Source organism: Pseudophryne corroboree, chromosome 10 (genome assembly GCF_028390025.1).
Source record: "Pseudophryne corroboree isolate aPseCor3 chromosome 10, aPseCor3.hap2, whole genome shotgun sequence".
NCBI classification, from domain to species: domain Eukaryota; kingdom Metazoa; phylum Chordata; class Amphibia; order Anura; family Myobatrachidae; genus Pseudophryne; species Pseudophryne corroboree.
In genome coordinates, this window is record NC_086453.1 from 144,765,050 (window position 1) to 144,787,749 (window position 22,700).

General features: G+C 48.2%; 1 protein-coding gene across 1 annotated transcript in view; it reads left to right on the plus strand.

The window, feature by feature from the left end:
• Window positions 1-22,700, plus strand: part of NDUFA3 (NADH:ubiquinone oxidoreductase subunit A3) — a 37,221-nt gene that overhangs the window by 8,636 nt on the left and 5,885 nt on the right. Inside the window, exon 3 of the mRNA XM_063941648.1 lies at window positions 7,507-7,584. Coding sequence (XP_063797718.1) covers window positions 7,507-7,584 — 78 coding nt within the window. The remainder of the gene's footprint in view (window positions 1-7,506; window positions 7,585-22,700) is intronic.

Genomic DNA, 22,700 nt, shown 5'->3' on the forward strand with positions numbered 1-22,700 from the left:
GGACTGCGGGTGCTCCTTCCAGCACTTGCAGGGGGCGTGCAAATGGTGGAAGGCGCATGCTCTTCACGTCCAGTGTTGGGAAGGTCAGGCATCGCAAACGACACAATTGGACTCTCCTTGTGGATTTGTGATTTCGAAGAACGCACAGTTCTTTGCTGTGCTTTTGCCAGCTTGAGTCTTTTCATTTTTCTAGCGAGAGGCTGAGTGCTTCCATCCTCATGTGAAGCTGAACCACTAGCCATGAACATAGGCCAGGGCCTCAGCCGTTCCTTGCCACTCCGTGTGGTAAATGGCATATTGGCAAGTTTACGCTTCTCCTCTGACAATTTTATTTTAGATTTTTGAGTCCTTTTTTTTACTGATATTTGGTGTTTTGGATTTTACATGCTCTGTGCTATGACATTGGGCATCGGCCTTGGCAGACGACGTTGCTGGCATTTCATCGTCTCGGCCATGACTAGTCTGCTGCCACTAGTGGAAGTCGATCTTGATCTTTCCCTATTTTTGGAACCTCAACATTTTTGTTCTCCATATTTTAATAGGCACAACTAAAAGGCACCTCAGGTAAACAATGGAGATGGATGGATACTAGTATACTTATGGATGGACGAGCGACTGCCGACACAGAGGTAGCTACAGCCGTGGACTACCGTACTGCGTCTGCTGCTAATATAGACTGGATGATAATGATATAAAAAATATATATATATCACTACTGCAGCCGGACAGGTATATATTATATAATGACGGACCTGCTGGACACTGTCAGCACTGCAGACTCCTAAAGTAAGCTACTAGTATCAAGAAGATAGAAAAAAAACAAAACACCACAGGTAGGTGGTATACAATTATGGATGGACGAGCGACTGCCGACACAGAGGTAGCTACAGCCGTGGACTACCGTACTGCGTCTGCTGCTAATATAGACTGGATGATAATGATATAAAAAATATATATATATCACTACTGCAGCCGGACAGGTATATATTATATAATGACGGACCTGCTGGACACTGTCAGCAGCACTGCAGACTCCTAAAGTAAGCTACTAGTAGTATCAAGAAGATAGAGAAAAAAAAAACCACCACAGGTAGGTGGTATACAATTATGGATGGATGGACGAGCGACTGCCGACACAGAGGTAGCTACAGCCGTGGACTACCGTACTGCGTCTGCTGCTAATATAGACTGGATGATAATGATATAAAATAAAATATATATATATATAATCACTACTGCAGCCGGACAGGTATATATTATATAATTAATGACGGACCTGCTGGACACTGTCAGCAGAATGCGTTTATAGAATAAAAACACCACACGACGAGTGTTTAACTTTTTCAGGCAGACAATCACAATATACTGGTGGTCAGACAGTGGTCACTGGTCAGTCACACTGGCAGTGGCACTCTGGCAGCAAAAGTGTGCACTGTTAAATAATATGTACTCCTGCTACTGCTCCCCAGTCTCCTTCACAATTAAGCTGTGTGAGCACTCAGCACAGTCAGATATACATGGATGATGCAGCACACTGAGGCTGAGCACAGATATGGTATACTGTTACTGTGTCACTATCGATTTTTTTTCAGGCAGAGAACGGATTATATTAAATAATAATATAATAAAATAACTGCACTGGTGGTCACTGGTCAGTCACTAGTAAACTCTGCACTCTCTGAGTACTCCTAAGCTCCAGTAAATCAAGTGTCTCACTCTCACTCTCTCTCTTCTAATCTAAATGGAGAGGACGCCAGCCACGTCCTCTCCCTATGAATCTCAATGCACGTGTGAAAATGGCGGCGACGCGCGGCTCCTTATATAGAATCCGAGTCTCGCGAGAATCCGACAGTGGGATGATGACGTTCGGGCGCGCTCGGGTTAGCCGAGCAAGGCGGGAAGATCCGAGTCTGCCTCGGATCCGTGTAAAAAGGCTGAAGTTCGGGGGGGTTCGGATTCCGAGGAACCGAACCCGCTCATCACTAGTATAAAGGTGGTGTATTGTTTGGTGAGGGCCTCGCTGATTTGGTATCTACGGCTGCCGCGGGTAAGTTATCATTTTTACCTTATGTGCCTGCACCACAAAAGAAAGCACACCACTATCAGATGCAGTCCTTTCGGCCCAATAAATACAGAAAAGGCAGAGGGTCTTCCTTCCTTGCTACTAGAGGAAAGGGAAAAGGTAAACGATCACCGGCTATGGCCGGTTCCCAGGAGCAGAAGTCCTCCCTGGCTTCTGCCAAATCCACCGCATGACGCTGGGGCTCCTCTGCGGGAGTCCGCACCGGTGGGGGCACGTCTAAAGCTCTTCAGTCAGTTCTGGGCTCGTTTGGCCCTGGACCCATGGGTTTTAGAAATAGTGTCCCAGGGGTACAAACTGGAGTTTCAAGACGTTCCCCCCTCACTGATTTTTCAAATCTGCCTTACCAGCTTCTCTTCCGGACAGGGAGGTAGTATGCGCCGCAATACAAAATTGTCACAATCAAGTCATTGTCAGGGTTCCCCCGTCGCAACAGGGAGAAGGCTTTTATTCAAGCCTGTTCGTGGTCCCGAAGCCAGACGGCTCAGTCAGACCAATCCTGAACCTCAAAGCCTTAAATTTCTACCTAAGGAAATTCAAATTCAAGATGGAATCTCTCCGGGCAGTGATCTCCAGTTTGGAGGAGGGGGATTTTATGGTGTCGGTAGACATAAAGGATGCCTACTTACATGTTCCCATTTATCCTCCACATCCGGCTTACCTGAGGTTTGCAGTTCAGGATGGTCATTACCAATTTCAGACGTTGCCGTTTGGTCTGTCCACGGCTCCGAGGATTTTCACCAAAGTAATGGCCGAAATGATGGTTCTCGGGCGCAAGCAAGGAGTCACAATTATCCCGTATTTGGACGATCTCCTGATAAAGGCGAGATCCAGGGACCAATTACTGCAGAACATTACGCTCTCCCTGACAATTCTGCAGCAACATGGTTGGCTCCTAAACTTGCCAAAATCACAGTTGGTTCTGACGAGACGGCTGTCGTTTTTGGGTGTGATTCTGGACACAGAATTATAGAGTTTTTCTTCCAGTGGAAAAGACTCTGGAAATTCAGAACCTGGTCAAACAAATTCTGAAGCCAGCAAAAGTATCGACCCATCAATGCACTCGGTTGCTGGGGAACATGGTGGCGGCCTACGAGGTCATTCAGTTTGGCAGATTCCATGCCAGAGTGTTTCAGTGGGACCTGTTGGACAAGTGGTCCGGGTCCCATCTGCACATGCACCGAAGGATAATCCTGTATTCCAAGACCAGAATCTCACTCCTGTGGTGGTTGCACAGCTCTCACCTCCTAGAGGGACGCAGGTTCGGGTTCCAGGACTGGATCTTAGTGACCACGGATGTGAGTCTCCAAGGCTTGGGGGCAGTCACGCAGGGGGAAAGCTTCCAAAGAAGATGGTCAAGCCAGGAAATGTGTCTACACATAAACGTTCTGGAGTTAAGGGCCATTTACAACTGCCTTTTGCAAGCGGAAAACATCTTCTTCGCAATCGGCCCGTCTTGATTCAGTCGGACAACATAACAGCAGCAGTGTGCATAAACCGCCAGGGCGGAACAAAGCGCAGAGCGGCAATGGCAGAGGCCACAAAGGTTCTCTGCTGGGCGGAAAGGCATACAAGCGCTCTGTCGGCGATCTTCATTCCAGGAGTGGACAACTGGGAAGCAGACTTCCTCAGCAGACACGATCTCCATCCAGGAGAGTGGGGTCTTCATCAAGAGGTCTTTGCAGAAGTGACAAGTCTTTGGGGAATTCCTCAAATAGACATGATGGCATCTCGCCTCAACAAGAAACTTCAGAGATATTGGGAGTAATTCCAAGTTGATCGCAGCAGGAAATTTTTTTAGCAGTTGGGCAAAACCATGTGCACTGCAGGGAAGGCAGATATAACATGTGCAGAGAGAGTTAGATTTGGGTGGGGTATTTTGTTTCTGTGCAGGGTAAATACTGGCTGCTTTATTTTTACACTGCAATTTAGATTGCAGATTGAACACACCACACCCAAATCTAACTCTCTCTGCACATGTTATATCTGCCTCCCCTGCAGTGCACATGGTTTTGCCCAACTGCTAACCAAATTCCTGCTGCGATCAACTTGGAATTACCCCACATTGTTCCAGGTCGAGAGACCCTCAAGCAATAGCAGCGGACGCCCTAGTGACACCGCGGGTGTTTCAGTCGGCGTATGTGTTTCCTCCGCTTCCACTCGTTCCAAAAGTAATAAAGATCATAAGGAGAACAAAGGTTCAAGCGATCCTCATTGTTCCAGACTGGCCAAGGAGGGCTTGGTATCCAGATCTTCAGGAATTACTTATAGGAGATCCCTGGCCTCTTCCTCTGAGGGAGGATCTGTTACAGCAGGGGCCGTGCGTGTTCCAAGACTTACCGCAACTTCGTTTGGCGGCTTGGCGGTTGAACGCCGTATCCTAGCCCGAAAGGGTATTCCCAAGGAAGTCATCCCCACTCTTATTCAGGCCAGGAAAGGAGTAACGTCTAAACATTACCACCGTATTTGGAGAAAATACGTGTCTTGGTGTGAATCTAGGAAGGCTCCTACGGAAGAATTTCAGTTAGGACGTTTTCTCCATTTTCTACAAGCTGGTGTGGATGCGGGCCTAAAGTTGGGCGCAATTAAAGTACAAATTTCAGCCTTATCGGTTTTCTTCCAAAAACAATTGTCCTCCCTTCCAGAAGTTCAGACTTTTATGAAAGGCGTGTTGAACATCCAACCTCCCTTTGTGCCCCCACTGGCACCGTGGGATGTTAACGTGGTGTTGATATTCATTCAGTCTCATTGGTTTGAACCTTTACAGAAGGTAGAGTTGAAATTCCTCACTTGGAAAGTGGTCATGCTGTTGGCCTTGGCATCCGCAAGGCGGGTGTCTGAATTAACGGCCTTGTCTCACAAGAGCCCTTATTTGATCTTCCATGAAGATAGAGAAGAGGTGAGGACTCGTCAGCAATTTCTGCTGAAAGTGGTTTCGTCGTTCCACTTGAACCAACCTATTGTGGTGCCACTGGCTACGGACACCTTGCTGGAATCGAAGTTTCTCGATGTAGTCAGAGCTTTGAAAATTTATGTCACCAGAATGGCTCAGTTTAGGAAAACGGAGGCTCTGTTTGTCCTATATGCTCCCAACAAGATTGGGACTCCTGCTTCCAAGCAGACTATTGCGCACTGGATCTGTCATACGATTCAGCATGCTCATTCTATGGCTGGATTGCCGTTACCGAAATCGGTGAAGGCCCATTCTACCAGAAAGGTGGGCTCGTCCTGGCCGGCTGCCCGGGGGGTCTCGGCATTACAACTTTGCCGAGCGGCTACTTGGTCGGGTTCAAACACCTTTGCGAAGTTCTACAAGTTTGATACCCTGGCTGATGAGGACCTCATGTTTGGTCAATCAGTGCTGCAGAGTCATCCGCACTCTCCCGCCCGTTCTAGAGCTTTGGTATTACCCCATGGTTCTTGATTTGACCCCAGCATCCTCTAGGACGTATGAGAAAATAGGATTTTAATACTTACCGGTAAATCTTTTTCTCTTAGTCCGTAGAGGATGCTGGTCGCCCGTCCCAGTGCGTACTGTATCTGCAGTTTTTTGTTACGTTTCAACACATGTTGTGTTATGGTTTTAGTCAGCCTGTTGCTGATGTTGTTTATGCCGTTAACTTGCGTTATGTTGAATGCCATGTTGTACGGCGTGCTTGAGGTGTGAGCTGGTATGTATCTCACCTTAGTTTAACAATAAATCCTTTTTCCTCGAAATGTCCGTCTCCCTGGGCACAGTTCGTATAACTGGAGTCTGAAGGAGGGGCATAGAGGGAGGAGCCAGTTCACACCCTTTGAAAGTCTTAAAGTGCCCATGTCTCCTGCGGATCCCGTCTATACCCCATGGTTCTTGATGTGACCCCAGCATCCTTTACGGACTAAGAGAAAAGGATTTACAAAGAAACGTTAAAGTTTTATCACAGATTGGAACTATGTAATTTATTTTGCTAGTTTAATGAAAATAATGTTATGTACTATGCTGCAGTGTAATACTAAGGCTATGTACACATTAGGACGACATTGCAAACCATGCAATGTTGTACGCGACTGGATCAGACATCGGCAAGTGCATACACACTTGCCGATGCCGGCTGCGACAGGGGGAGGAGCGGGCCATGCTGCATTTGGCAGCATGGCCCTCGTAAGCAATATCGCACATCGACGTGCAATGCTGGATACGACCCGCAAGAGCGTGCATAGTATCCAGTATTGTGCATACACAATATACAATATCGCAACGAACTGGCCGATATCAGCTGGATTGTATGCAATATTGCATCATGTGTACTCCCTTGATAGTTAGTAGGCTACATTCTTCTAAATATTAGTTGAGCTCTCAAAATGGCTACGTTCAATTTATTTTGAAGACCGATACATCTTTAATTACCAGTGTTACTTTTTTAATATGTGGTACTGGTAATAGTGGGTACACACTTAGCAATGTGTACCCAGCACAACATCGCCACCGATGGGACTCTGCATGCAGCAGGTGCATACACACTTGCCAATGCCAGGGCCGACGAGGGCTAGTGAACCGCGGGAGTGCGCATATCATGGGTACACACTTAACGATGTACCTGATATGGTGCTCCGATGGGCAGGGCAGCATATAGTCTTGTGTGTACCCTGTTTAAGCAACAAATGCACTTTAATCTTTAGAATGTAAGCTCTCACGAGCAGTGCTCCCTCGCGCTTTTACGTCAATGGTGTGTACATACAGTGAGATATGTTCTTACGATTTTGACTATATAGTAAAAAACGTAAGAAAAGTTAGTGCAGATCGCAAGGTGAAAGTCACCTTGCGATCCCGTTTCGATGCCAATGCGCGGTTCCGCGCGGTCGGCATCACAAGAATCGATAGACTGTGCAGGCAAGTCAATTTTGACTATCTCATAGAAGAGACAGTCAAAATGGACACTTAGCCAAACTCGCAGTCATTATGTGCTTGCGATGCCGACCTAGCCCCTGTCGCATAGTGAGAATCGGGCTTAACTTATCATCTTTTCAATAATCTCTTTGATGGCACGAAATCCTTCGGTTTTCTTCCACCCTGATACTTATTTCAGTGCTGTTTTTCTGAAGCAGCTATGTTTATTTACCCTGTATTGTATTGAACTATAAGTCACTGTCTTCATGTTTTGTTTATTTGTTAACTCTGTAATTGGGCGCTGCGGATCCCATGTGGCGCCATATAAATAAATTACAATAATAAATAATATTGAGGTTTTCTTCCCATAACGAGACTTCGTAACCATTTTTCTATTTAAAAGAATTGTATAACCAACATTTACGTTTAATTTTGGGTAAAATGTACAAAAATAGTTTAACTATTAAAAATTGTTTTTGAAATGTAATTTAATGAGTGTGCAAAATTAGGTTCTCGTCCCATCTGTAAATTGGATCATCTTTTTGTGTTTCTTTTTTAGCTGTTCTACTTCCCATAGTCAGTCCTTACAAGAAATATGCTTCAATGTACAACGAGGCTGTGCCGTACACTTATCCAGGTAAGAGAGTAGGTGTAGTGCCACCTTTGGTGTAACTTGATTGAGAACACATTGAGACTGGAGACTAAACCTAGGTACACACTGTCCAACTTTCCCAACATCTGTGCAATACCCTTTTTTTTTTTGTTTTTTTTAATTGGACAATATCTTGTGAAATTGGCCATGGGGAAAAATCGGGTCCACCCACTCACTACCTGATTTTCTCTTACGTCCTACAGGATACTGGGGTTCCATTTAGTACCATGGGGTGTAGACCAGCGGTGCAAGTGGGTGGGTGCGGCTCCTGATTGGCTGCCGGACCGCGAGCTTTGATTGGCTCACGGATCGGCGCCTAATTGAAGGTAGAGTGACATCCGCACCGCCGCCGGAGACTGAGGGGCAGGGGAGGCGCACGCTGTGCTCTCCTCCCCTCACACACAGGAACAGGACAGCAGCAGCGCGGTAAGCAGCAGGGGAAGGGAGGGGGGGGTGGGGGGGGGGGCATGTGTAATACCCCTTTTACACTCGCACACCCGGTCACTCCCGGGATGCATTCCCGGGACTGACCCCTTTCACACTGCACCAAGACCTGTGATCGACCCGGGACAGCCCCATTTACACTGATCCCAGGATATCCCTGCAAATGCGTATGTATGTCATTAGAAATGGCCTTTTTCTGGCTCACATAGATGAGGTCACAATAGTCAACAAAGGGAGGGGTGGTGCCTGCTCACACCATTGCTGCAGTCATGGCCGACGGACTACCAGTGTGTATGCCTGAGCTCGTGATTCTTTCTGCTTTGCAGATGTTTCATACAGCCTGTGACAGCATGATGCAGCTTGTCACACTGTGCAGTATACTGCACATATATTTTATGAGGAGGAGGAGGGCGCAATTTATGGTGGATAGGGCTGCTAGTCGCCGCCAATATTTGCGCAGGAGGAGAGCCTTCATATCATCCAGGATGAGTACCATCCTGAGGGTGAGTATGGGGCCTAACCGCTCATTTTGGTCCAGAGATCGCCGGCACGGAGAAGCCTTTATGAGGACTGTGGAAGCTTACCAGGATGAAGAGTGGATGGCTAACTTCCGTGTGTCTCGTGCAACCTTTGATTACATCCTGGAATTACTTACCCCAGCACTTGACATGCAGACCACCAGGCTTAGGAGACCCATCGAGGCACGCAGGAGGCTAGCTATTGCATTGTGGTGGTATGCTACCCCAGGAGAGTACCGCTCAGTCTCATACTTGTTCGGTGTTGCGATCTCCACCTGCTGTGTCATAGTCCACCGGGTGACTAAAGCAATTGTATCAACCTTATACAAGCGCTTCATATCTCTACCACAAGGACAGCGCTTACAGGATACCATCAAAGGATTTGTGAAGCAAGGCTATCCGCAGTGTGGAGGAGTGATTGATGGGACACACATCCCCATTTTCTCTAACGTCCTTGAGGATGCTGGGACTCTGTAAGGACCATGGGGAATAGACGGGCTCCGCAGGAGATAGGGCACTTTAAGAAAGCTTTGGACTCTGGGTGTGCACTGGCTCCTCCCTCTATGCCCCTCCTACAGACCTCAGTTTTACACTGTGCCCAGTGCAGGATGGGTGCACTGCAGAGAGCTCTCCTGAGTTCTCTGCCTAAAAGCATTTTTGTTTGGATTTTTTCTCTACTTTTTCACAGGGAGCACTGCTGGCAACAGGCTCCCTGCATCGAGGGACTGAGGAGAGAGGAGCAGACCTTCTTGTCTAAGATAGGCTCTGCTTCCTCGGCTACTGGACACCAGAGGGGGTGAACGCAGGTTCTTACTGGGCGTCCACCCCCGGAGCCGCGCAGCCGTTCTCCTCACAGAGCTAGAAGAACAGAAGACAGAAGTCGTCAGGCGGCAGAAACCTTCAGCTTCACGGAGGTAACGCACAGCACTGCAGCTGTGCGTCATTGCTCCCATACACCTCACACACTCCGGTCACTGTAAGGGTGCAGGGCGCAGGGGGGGGGGCGCCCTGGGCAGCAATATAAACACCTCTTATGGCAAAAGACAATATACATGTGCAGGTGGGCACTGTACATGTATATAAAAGATTTTTGTAAGTTTGAGCTGGACAGAAGCCCGCCGCCGAGGGGGCGGGGCTTCTCCCTCAGCACTCACCAGCACCATTTTCTCTCCACAGCACCGCTGAGAGGAAGCTCCCCGGACTCTCCCCTGCTTACACACGGTGAAGGGGTGTTTAAAAGAGAGGGGGGAGGGGGGGGGGCACATAATTGGCGGATAACATATTATACAGCGCTGCTGGGGAAAAACATTTTGTGTTGGTCTCCAGGATCATTGCGCTGGGGTGTGTGCTGGCATACTCTCTCTCTGTCTCTCCAAAGGGCCTTGACAGGGATACTGTCTTCAGGAAAGGGGTTCCCTGTGTGTGTGTGAATTGTGTCGGTACGCGTGTGTCGACATGTTTGACGAGGAAGGCTCGCTTAATGTGGAGGGGGAGTGCTTGAATGTCATGTCGCCGTTGGCAACGCCGACACCGGAATGGGTGGATATGCTGAATGTCTTGAATGCAAATGTTAATCTATTGCATAAAAGGTTAGACAAGGCAGAAGCTAGGGATCAGTCAGGTAGCCAGTCCATGCCTGTCCCTGTGGCGCCAGGCCCTTCGGGGTCTCAGAAGCGCACCATATCCCAGATCGATGACACAGATACCGACACAGATACTGACTCTAGTGTCGACTATGAAGATGCAAAATTACAGCCGAAGGTGGCAAAAGGTATTCGGTACATGATTATTGCCATTAAAGAGGTTTTGCATATTACTGAAGAACCCCCGGTCCCTGACACGAGGGTACACATGTATAAAGGGAAAAAGCCTGAAGTCCCCTTTCCATCCTCATTTGAACTAAGTGAATTGTGCAAAAAGGCTTGGGAATCTCCAGATAGGAGACCACAAGTTCCCAAAAGGATTCTTATGGCGTATCCTTTTCCACAAACTGATATGATACGCTGGGAATCTTCGCCTAAAGTAGACAAGGCGCTGACACGCTTGTCCAAAAAGGTGGCACTGCCTTCTCAGGATACAGCTTCCCTCAAGGAACCTGCTGACCGCAGGCAGGAAATTACCTTGAAGCACATTTACACTCATTCAGGTACTATTGCTAGACCGGCTATGGCGTCGGCCTGGGTTTGTAGTGCGGTTGTGGCATGGGCAGATTCCTTATCTACGGAGATTGACACCTTAGATAGGGATGCTATTCAAATGACCATAGAGCATATCAGAGATGCTGCCTTGTATATGAGAGATGCTCAGAGAGACATTTGTTTATTAAGCTCCAGAATAAATGCTATGTCTATTTCTGCTAGGTGGCTCTTGTGGACCCGACAGTGGACGGGAGATGCCGATTCAAAGCGGCATATGGACTCCTTGCCTTACAAAGGGGAGGAGTTGTTTGGAGACGGCCTCTCGGACCTTGTCTCTACGGCTACGGCTGGTAAGTCGAATTTCTTACCTTATGTCCCCCCGCAGCATACAAAAAAGGCACCTCATTATCAAATGCAGTCCTTTCGTTCCAATAAAAACAAAAAGGTACGGGGATCGTCCTTTGTAGCCAGAGGGAAAGGTAGGGGAAAGAAGCTGCACACAGCTATTTCCCAAGAGCAAAAGTCCTCCCCTGCCTCTGCAAAGTCCACCGCATGACGCTGGGGCTTCCCGGGGGGAGGCAGATCTAGTGGGGGCTCGTCTTCGGTTTTTCAGTCACGTCTGGGTTCACTCGCAGGTGGATCCCTGGGCATTAGAGATTGTTTCTCAGGGATTCAGGCTGGAATTCGAAGACTTGCCTCCTCGCCGGTTTTTCAAATCGGCTCTGCCGGCTTCCCCGTCAGAGAGGGAGCTAGTGTTGGCGGCAATCCAAAAATTGTATATTCTACAGGTGATTGTCACAGTTCCTCATCTCCAGCAAGGAGAGGGATATTAGTCGACCCTGTTTGTGGTTCCGAAACCGGACGGTTCGGTCAGACCCATTTTAAACCTAAAATCTCTGAACCTGTACTTGAAGAGGTTCAAGTTCAAGATGGAATCACTCAGGGCGGTCATCGCCAGCCTGGAGGGGGGGGATTGGATGGTGTCCCTGGAGTTAAAGGATGCATACCTTCATGTTCCGATATTCCCCCCTCATCAGGCGTTCCTGAGATTTGCAGTGCAGGACTGTCACTACCAATTTCAGACGTTGCCGTTTGGGCTATCCACGGCCCCGAGGATTTTCACCAAGGTAATGGCGGAAATGATGGTGCTCCTGCGCAGGCAGTGGGTCACAATTATCCCATACTTGGACGATCTCCTCATAAAGGCGAGATCTCGGGAGAAGTTGCTGGACAGTGTGTCTCTGTCCATGAAGACGTTGCAGATACACGGCTGGATTCTCAATATACCGAAGTCCCAGCTAGTCCCTACAACGCGTCTGACCTTTTTGGGCCTGGTTCTAGACACAGACCAGAAAAAGGTTTTTCTTCCGATCAAAAAGGTTCAGGAGCTCATAGCCATGGTCAGGAACTTCTTAAAACCAAAAAAGGTTTCAGTGCATCATTGCACACGGGTCCTGGGGAAGATGGTGGCTTCATACGAGGCCATCCCTTTCGGCAGGTTCCATGTTAGGACCTTTCAATGGGACTTCTTGGACAAGTGGTCCGAGTCCCATTTACGAATGCATCAAAGGATCACCCTGTCTCCCAGGACCAGGGTATCTCTCCTGTGGTGGCTGAACAGTGCTCACCTGCTAGAGGGTCGCAGGTTCGGCATTCAGGACTGGGTCCTGGTGACCACGGACGCAAGCCTCCGAGGATGGGGAGCAGTAACACTGGGAAGAAATTTCCAAGGTCTCTGGTTAAACCTAGAGACTTGTCTCCACATCAGCGTCCTGGAGTTGAGGGCCATATACAACGCCCTGTGTCAAGCGGAGGAATTGCTTCGGAGAAAACCGGTTCTGATTCAGTCGGACAACGTCACGGCAGTGGCTTATATAAACCGGCAAGGCGGAACAAGGAGCAGAGTGGCCATGGCAGAAGCGACCAGGATTCTACGCTGGGCGGAAGGCCATGTAAGCGCACTATCAGCAGTGTTCATCCCGGGGGTGGACAACTGGGAGGCGGACTTCCTCAGCAGGCACGACCTGCATCCGGGAGAGTGGGGACTTCATCAAGAAGTCTTCGCACAGATCACGGATCGATGGGGACTGCCTCAAATCGACATGATGGCATCCCGTCTCAACAAAAAGCTAAATCGGTATTGCGCCAGGTCAAGGGACCCTCAGGCGGTAGCGGTAGACGCTCTGGTGACACCTTGGGTGTTCAGATCGGTTTATGTGTTTCCTCCTCTTCCTCTCATACCCAAAGTGTTGAGAATAATAAGAATGAGCAGGGTCAGAACAATCCTCATTGTTCCAGATTGGCCACGGAGGACTTGGTATCCGGAGCTGCAAGAGTTGCTCACAGAAGATCCGTGGCCTCTTCCTCTAAGGCAGGACCTGCTGCGGCAGGGGCCCTGTCTGTTCCAAGACTTACCGCGGCTGCGTTTGACGGCATGGCGGTTGAACGCCGGATCCTAGCGGAAAAAGGGATTCCGGAGGAAGTCATTCCTACCCTGATCAAGGCTAGGAAAGACGTGACGTTAAAACATTATCACCGTATATGGCGGAAATATGTTTCTTGGTGTGAGGCCAGAGCTGCTCCTACGGAGGAGTTCCATTTGGGCCGTCTGCTTCACTTCCTTCAAACAGGAGTGACTTTGGGCCTAAAATTAGGGTCCATAAAGGTCCAAATTTCGGCCTTATCCATTTTCTTTCAAAGAGAATTAGCCTCTCTTCCTGAAGTACAGACTTTTGTGAAAGGCATATTTTGTGAAAGGCATATTCAGCCTCCCTTTGTGCCTCCGGTGGCGCCTTGGGATCTTAACGTGGTGTTACGTTTCCTCAAGTCACCTTGGTTTGAACCACTCAAAACTGTGGAGTTGAAATACCTCACGTGGAAAGTGGTCATGTTGTTGGCATTAGCTTCAGCTAGACGTGTTTCAGAATTGGCGGCTTTATCACATAAAAGCCCATACTTGGTTTTTCACGGGGATAGGGCAGAGTTGAGGACTCGTCCTCAATTTCTGCCAAAGGTGGTCTCATCTTTTCATATGATGCAACCTATTGTCGTGCCTGTGGCTACATGGGACTTGGAGAATTCCGAGTCCCTGGATGTGGTCAGGGCTTTGAAGATTTATGTGACTAGAATCAGGAAGACTGAAGCTCTGTTTGTTCTGTATGCGGCCAACAAGGTTGGCGCTCCTGCTTCAAAGCAGACTATTGCTCGCTGGATCTGTAACTGGATTCAGCAGGCGCATTCTACGGCAGGATTGCCGTTACCGAAATCGGTTAAGTCCCATTCCACTAGGAAAGTGGGCTCTTCTTGGGCGGCTGCCCGAGGGGTCTCGGCATTACAGTTGTGCCAAGCAGCTACTTGGTCGGGGTCTAACACCTTTGCAAAGTTCTATAAGTTTGATACCCTGGCTGAGGAGGACCTCTTGTTTGCTCAATCAGTGCTGCAGCGTCATCCGCACTCTCCCGCCCGTTTGGGGGCTTTGGTATAATCCCCATGGTCCTTACGGAGTCCCAGCATCCTCAAGGACGTTAGAGAAAATAAGATTTTACTTACCGGTAAATCTATTTCTCGTAGTCCGTAGAGGATGCTGGGCGCCCGTCCCAAGTGCGGACTTCTTCTGCAAGACTTGTATATAGTTATTGCTTACATAAGGGTTATGTTATAGTTTATCGGTTGAACCGTGGCTATGTTGTTGTTCATACTGTTAACTGGGTAGTTTATCACAAGTTATACGGTGTGATTGGTGTGGCTGGTATGGATCTCGCCCTTAGATTTACAAAAATCCTTCCTCGTACTATCCATCTCCTCTGGGCACAGTTTCCCTAACTGAGGTCTGGAGGAGGGGCATAGAGGGAGGAGCCAGTGCACACCCAGAGTCCAAAGCTTTCTTAAAGTGCCCTATCTCCTGCGGAGCCCGTCTATTCCCCATGGTCCTTACGGAGTCCCAGCATCCTTTACGGACTACGAGAAATAGATTTACCGGTAAGTAAAATCTTATTATTGCCCCACGTGACAACCATGCTGACTATTTTAATAGGAAGGGCTGGCTCTCCATCAAATTACAGGCTGTTGTGGACCACAAATATTGGTAAGTGTTTATTTTTGGGTTGGTGGGATGAGTTGCATGTGTGAGTTTTACATTCTAACTTTTTAAAATTTTACTGTTCTTTAGTTTCTTAGATGTGTTTATTGGTTGGCCAGGCCGATCTCATGACTCCCGAGTTCTTGCCAATTCTGACCTGTACAACATCGTAGAGGAGATGCAGGGTGGCTGGCTCCAAAGAGTGTGCAAAGATTGTGAATGGGGTGGAGATCCCTGTCCACATCATCGGGGATGCTGCATACCCTTTACGCCCCTGGATTATGAAAGGCTACACCCAACAGGTCCAGTTAACCCCAGAGCAACAAACCTATACTCACACCCTGAGTTCAGCAAGGATGGTGGTTGAGAACGCCTTTGGCAGGTTAAAAGGAAGATGGCGTTGTTTAATGTTGTTTAATGAAGCGCAATGATGTGGACCTAAAGACTATGCCTAATGTAGTAGCTGCGTGCTGTATACTGCACAACTTCTGTGAACTGAAAAATGAGGTATTCCATCCTGAGTGGACTGTGCAGGACCTTGAGGTTATAAACCCACTTGTGGAAGGTGCTTTGTTTAGGACTGCCTCAAACTCCGCTGCAGAACAAATACGCCACACTATTACGTCCAACCTTGCAGCACTGGTACAATAGTGTTTAAGAATCAGCACAACATGTTTGGTGAATTTAATTTTTTTGATTTTGTATTCCACCTTTGATCTTTGGTTTAATTTTTTATGATTTCCCCAAAAAAAAAACACATTGCCAGCAACTGTGTATATATGTAGAAACAATGATTTAGAAAACACTGAAAACATGGTCTACTGTTACGCACATTTGGGTATGTTATGCATAGATTTGCAATCACTTTTTGATTGGCATAAAAAAATAAAAATAAACACTGGTAGGCTTGTAGATACAACACCATAAACCACAGTGTCCCTGCAGTATATTATTACTGTGTAAAAAATAACTAAAAAGTGCTTTAATGTAGACACTATACAAAACAGAACATAGAAAAACAATTAAAGAATGCACAAACATTTGTGCATAAACGCTGACCACACTGTGGTTATTTAACAATAAATAACAACAACAAGAAATTTCACTGTGTTTCACTCTGAGTTTTGCGCGCTAGATGGTGCAGTATTTGGGGCATAGTATGGGCCAGGATTAAATGAGGAAAAACCCTGCTCGGGGTATTGTGAGTTGTGGTGTTGGATTGGTGCTCTTGAGGTATTGCTCATAGAACGCCATGTTCATTTGGTGCAATTCCCTGTGACGGTCATACTGCTCTCTACTCATGCGTTCCTGCATTGTCATGACTTGGGAAAGAAATGCATCATGCATTTGGCATTGTGCCTCTAGCAACCTGTCAAGCCTTGCATCCTCCTGTGCGGACATTGCAGCGTCCATCTCTCGGAGTTGGTCAACAAGGACATTTGACATGGCTTTAGCCATTTGCTCCGCTCTGCTCAGTTTCTCCCTTCTAGGCGGTACGGTGTAAACTGTGAAGAGAAGAAATAAAAAATGAGCGTATATAAAAATAGCAGCATTAGCAAACATTTGTTTGTGGCATTAATCCACCTACACACTAGCTACTCTGCAACATTGATCTATATATAAAAATGCAAAGCCCCCCTGGGTGGGGTTAGAAATTTACAAAGCGTGCCAGCAGCGTGGCGAGCGCAGTGATCCCGCAAGGGGCTCATTTGCGCTTGTCACGCTGCCGCCACAGCGGCCACTCATACTACCCACATAGCACAAATCCACAATTGTTAATCATCTGGTTATGTGTGTTAATTTCTAAACATGTACTTACTGTTTTTCTGTAAAGTTGGGGTGACAGTGACGGCACTTTGTACAGTCCCACTGTCACTGGTCTGAGCATCCACGACGTCTTCAAAGGTTGCAGTTATGCTGTCGTCGTTTCGAGATGTGTTGACGGACGGGTGGGAGGATGTGTCGCTGTCCTCGTGTGTTGTCAATTAACAAGGGTGATGACGGGCAGACGTCACTGCTTGTCTGTGTCTCTTCTGAAGTGCCTTCTGTAGCAGTGTACTGTGAACTGGAAGACCGACTCACCGGACTGCATATAGCTGTGTTTCCAAACATATTTGCACAGATGTCATAGTACTGCCAGTCGATACGGCCACCCCCGCTCTTTTTCCGGTTGTTGTCATGCACCTTCAGGTACTGCTTTTTAAGAGTTTTCATTTTATTTAACACTTGCTGCTGTGTGCGGACGATTCCTCTGGCTTCCAGCATCTTGGAGATGTTTTTATAAATCACTGCATCTTTAACTGTGCCTGTGATCTGCCTCATTATTTCCTCCTCTCCCCTAATGCTCAGCAAATCTCTAACCTACTGGTCTGTCCAGGTCGCCATGCTGCCTTCCTCACACGCATCCAGGACGCTCCCCAGGGCTCTGAAAGATGATATCATCTTTTCTGAGCCCAAGAAAGCTCCAATCGGAGGCCTTTTAACAGTCCCGGGTAGTGAATCCCGGGACGGGGCTTTTCACACTACCCAGCTTCCCGGGACGGTCCCGGATTCAACCCAGGTCCCGGGAAATTGTCCCTGTACCCTTTCACACTGAGAAAAATCCCGGGATGATGCGCGTTCACGTGCAATATCCCGGGATTTTCATGCGAGTATAAAAGGGGCATATCTGGCACTATGGGGACATGTGTATCTGGCACTGGGGCATATCTGGCACTGGGGGGACATGTGTATCTGGCACTGGGGGCATATGTGGCACTGAGGGGACATGTGTATCTGGCACTGGGGGGGCATTTCTGTATCTGGCACTGGGGGCATTTCTGTATCTGGCACTGGGGGCATATCTGGCACTAGGGGCATTTCTGTATCTGGCACTGGGGGCATATCTGCCACTTGGGGGACATGTATATCTGGAACTGGGGGCATATCTGGCAGTGTGGGGTCAGGTGTATTTTGCACTGGGAGCATATCTGACACTGGGGATATTTTTGTATCTGGCACTGGGGGCATATCTGGCACTGGTTGCATCTCTGTATCTGGCACTGGGGGAATATCTGCCACTGGGGGGACATGTGTATCTGGAACTGGAGGCATTTCTGTATCTGGCACTGGGGACAAATCTGGCAGTGTGGGGACATGTGTATCTGGCACTGGGGGCATATCTGGCACTGTGGGGGCATTTCTGTATCTGACACAGTGGGGGCATTGTATATCTGACACAGTGGGGGCATTTGTGTATCTGGCACTGTGGGGCAATGTGTATCTGGCACTGTGGGGCAATGTGTATCTGGCACTGTGGGGCATTGTGTATCTGGCACTGTGGGGCAATGTGTATCTGGCACTGTTGGGGTCATATGTGTATCATGCCCCCATTTTCATTGGCCATGCCCCATGGTGCATTTGGCCACACCCATTTTTTTACGTGAGCACACAGTACCTGTAAGACATATTTTTTCTACTTGCACCACTGGTGTAGACTGGTCCACTAGGAGCCATGGGCACTTTAAGAATTTGATAGTATGGGCTGGCTCCTCCCTCTATGCCCCTCTACCAGACTCGGTTTAGAAAATGTTCCCGGAGGAGCCGGTCACGCTTATGGAAGCTCCTGAAGAGTTTTCTGCATTTATTTTATATGTTTGTTATTTTCAGGCAGGGCTGGTTGGCACCAACCTGCCTGCTTCATGGGACTTAGGGGGGGAACTGCCCAACCTCTTGAAGGGTTAATGGTCCCGTTCCCCACTGACAGAACACTGAGCTCCTGAGGGAACTATTCGCAAGCCCCACCACGGCGAGTGTACGTTCCCGCATGACGCCACCACAACCAACAGAGCCAGAACAATGAAGAGTGGTGAGTGCTAAGACGGCATCCCGACTAGCAGGTCTCCGGCCATTATGGTGGCATGAGGGTACGGAGACGCACGGCTTCTAACCGGGGCTGAATGCATCTCCAGACACAGTACACAGCTGCGTCTCAGTACACTGTACACAGTACTCACTCTGGCAGAAACAACCTTAAACCGGTTTTCTCTCCATTTTAAGCACCAGATTACCTCAGCCAGTATAAAAAAAAGTGAAGCGGGGCCTTCACTATGAGCGGATCCAGCAGCTCACCAGCGTCATTTTCCCTCTGCGGTGGACACATACACTGACTGACTGGGATGCGCAGCTACTCCGGAGAGACTTCAGATTACCTCAGCGGTACCAGGGGTTCATAGCACGGGGGGGAGCAATTATTAGTGTACTAAGTCCCATCAGGGTATTTAGTCTGCGACCCGGCTAATCTTGGCATTGTCGATAAGGGCGCGGTGGGGGCTGGCTCCAAATAACTCTGTCTCCCTGAAGGGCTCTTTGTGGGTTAATTGTGCTTAACTTTTTCCTGTGTGTGTGTGTGTGTGTGTGTGTGTGTGTGTGTGTGCTGTCACATTTACATTATGTCAGGCAAAGAGTGTTTCTTGTACATCGGAGTGTTCCTCTTCACCAGGGGGCTCACTACTGGGTACTCAGGGCAGTGCAGCATCCCAGAATAGCGGGGCTGAACCGGAGTGGGTTAATTCCATTAAGGGAATGATCTCAAATATTTCTACAAAACTATACCGCAATGAGAAAGAGACGCAATACTTATGACATACTGTGGATGAGTTTATGAATAGAGACACAGTCCCCAAACCAGCATCTCAATCCCATCCCATATGTCCGCAAAAATGATCTCTGGCACATATCCTGCAGTATGACTCTGATGGGTCAGACATGGAGGAGGGGGATGATGCTACTCTGTCATAGGGAATAGAGGATCTTTAGAGGCTATCAGAGATGTTCTACAAATTCCTGATAAGGTGTCAGAGGAGTATGAGGAATCTTATTTTAATAAGTCCTCAGTCACTTTTCCTGCGTCAAAGGAATTGAATACCCTGTTTGAAGAACCGTGGGTTAATCCTGATAAGAAATTTAAAATCCCTAAAAGATTGCTCTCATCTTTACCTTTTCCTCTGGAGGATAAGAAAAATAGGAAAATCCACCGATAGTGGACCCATCAGCCTCTAGGGCCGGCTGTCACGAAAAATTGTATTGCCTGTCTCTGGTGCAGCCTCCCTAAAAGATACGACTGATCGTAAAATTGAGACTACACTCAAATCATTGTACACAGCTGCTGGGGTGGCCCAGAAACCTACTATTGCATGTGCGTGGATCACAAAAGCCATTGCTAAATGGTCAGGTAACCTAATTGAGTGATTAGATTCCTTGTCTAGGGGGGATGTTGTTTTACTCCTGCAGCATATACAGGACTCTGTGAACTTTATGGTGGAAGCCATAAAGGAGATTGATTTGCTTAATGCACGCACCACTGCTATGGCAGTGTCGGCACGCAGGGGCTTGTGGCTACGCCAGTGGATTGCTGATGCGGACTCCAGGAAAAGCGTGGAAGGCCTACCATTCACAGGAGAGGCCTTGTTTGGAGACAAACTACACAAATGGATCTCCAAAGCTACTGCGGGTAAGTCTACATATCTTCCTTCCGCAGCTCCCCCAGCCAGGAAAGCTTATTCAACTTCAAATTTACAGTCCTTTCGGACAGCCAAGTTTAAGGGAAAATCCAGAGGTGCTTCTACGGCCTCCAGAGGTGCAAGAGGTAAACCACGCAAACCAGCAATTGCTGGTGCTCAGGAACAGAGCCCAGGCTCTGCTTTCTCAAAGCCTTCAGCATGATGGTGGACCGCGATGCCTGGAGGACTGTCAGGTGGGAGCCTGACTAAAATTCTTCAGTCACATCTGGTCAAGTTCGTGCCGGGATCCCTGGGTCATAGATCTTATTTCCCAGGGCTACAGACTGGAGTTCCAAGAGCTCCCACCTCACAGATTCTTCAAATCAGGCTTACCAGCTTCACAAGAGGCAAGTATAACTGTACAGCAGGCCATCCAAAAACTGGTACAGACTCAAGTCATTGTTCCAGTTCCACCTCGTCTGCACAACAAGGGGTACTATTCCAACTTGTTTGTAATACCGAAACTGGATAGTTTGGTACGACCAATTCTGAACCTCAAGTCCTTGAACACGTTCTTAAGAGTGTTCAAGTTCAAGATGGAGTCTCTGAGAGCGGTGATCTCAGGTCTGGAGGAAGGGGAATTCCTAGTGTCTCTGGATATCAAGGATGCGTACCTTCACATTCCTACCTGGCCGCCTCATCAGGCTTATCTACGGTTTGCACTGCAGGACTGTAACTACCAGTTCCAGGTTCCTGCAATTTAGTCTCTCCACGGCACCGAGGGTGTTCATCAAAGTGATGGCAGAGATAATGTTTATACTCCGCAATCAGGGAGTGAACATAATTCCGTATCTGGACGATCTTATGATAAAGGCGCCGTCCAGGGAGAGGTTGCTGAACAGCATTGGTCTCTCAACCAAACTTCTCCAGGATCACAGGTGGATTCTGAACCTTCCGAAATCTCACCTAGAGCCAACACGGAGGCTCCCAGTCTTGGGAATGATACTGGACACGGAGTCGCAGAAAGTGTTCCTTCCGTTGGAAAAGGCTTTGGTAATCCAGTCCATGGTTTGGAATGTCCTGAAGCCAACCCGGATATCTGTGCATCTATGCATTCACCTTCTGGGGAAAATGGTGGCCTCGTACGAGGTGCTTCAATATGGAAGGTTTCATGCAAGACCCCTCCAGCTTGATCTGTTGGACAAATGGTCCGGATCGCATCTTCATGTGCACCAGAGGATACGTCTGTCGCCAAAAGCCAGGAATCTCCCTTCTGTGGTGGCTACAGATTTCTCACCTCGTCGAGGGTCGGAGGTTCGTAATTCAGGACTGGATCCTGTTAACCACGGACGCAAGCCTCAAGTTGGGGAGCAGTCACCCAGGGAGTGCAGTTTCAAGGAAGATTGTCAAGTCAGGAAGTCATCCTTCCAATCAACATTCTGGAACTCGGGCCATATACAACGCCCTTCTGCAGGCCTCTTATCTCCTTCATGATCTGGCCATTCAGGTCCAGTCGGACAATGTGACGGCAGTGACATACATAAACCGACAGGGCGGAACGAAAAGCAGAGCAGCAGTGTCAGAGGTGTCAATAATTCTCCTTTGGGCAGAAAAAAACGCTGTGGCGTTGTCAGCGGTCTTCATTCTGGGAGTATACAACTGGAAAGCAGACTTCCTCAGCAGACATGACCTGCACCCAGGGGAGTAAGGCCTTCACCCGGAAGTGTTCAGGTGCTTGACACGTCGGTGGGGATATCCACAAATCGACATAATGGCCTCTCGTCTCAACAAGAAGCTGAAGCGGTATTGTTCCAGGTGGAGAGACCCACAGGCAGTGGAGGTAGACGCTCTGACGACTTCATGGGTCTATCAGATGGTGTACGTATTTCCTCCACTTCTTCTGATCCCAAGAATTCTAAAAATAATAAAAAGGGAAAAGGTTCAAGCAATACTCATTGCTCCGGACTGGCCAAGAAGGGCCTGGTACGCTGACCTTCTGGAGATGCTCCTCGAAGATCCGTGACCTCTACCTCTTCGCGAGACCTTCTGCAACAGGGCCTGTTCGTCTATAAGGACTTACGGCGGCCACGTTTCACGGCATGGAAGTTGAACGGCTGATTCTAGCCAGAAGAGGGATCCCTAACAAAGTTGATTATCCAAGCCAGGAAGGAGGTAACGTCTAAACATTTACCACCGTATTTGGAAGAAATACGTCTCTTGGTGTGAGAGCAGAAAATATTCTGCTGTGGAATTTCACCTGGGACGTTTCCTGCTTTTTCTGCAGACAGGTGTGGATGTGGGCCTACGTCTGGGCCCCATAAAAGTCCAGATTTCAGCCTTGTCCATTTTCTTTCAAAAACAATTGGCTTCTCTCCCTGAGGTCCAGACGTTTTTGAAAGGTGTTCTGCGCATCCAACCTCCCTTTGTGCCTCGCACGGCACCT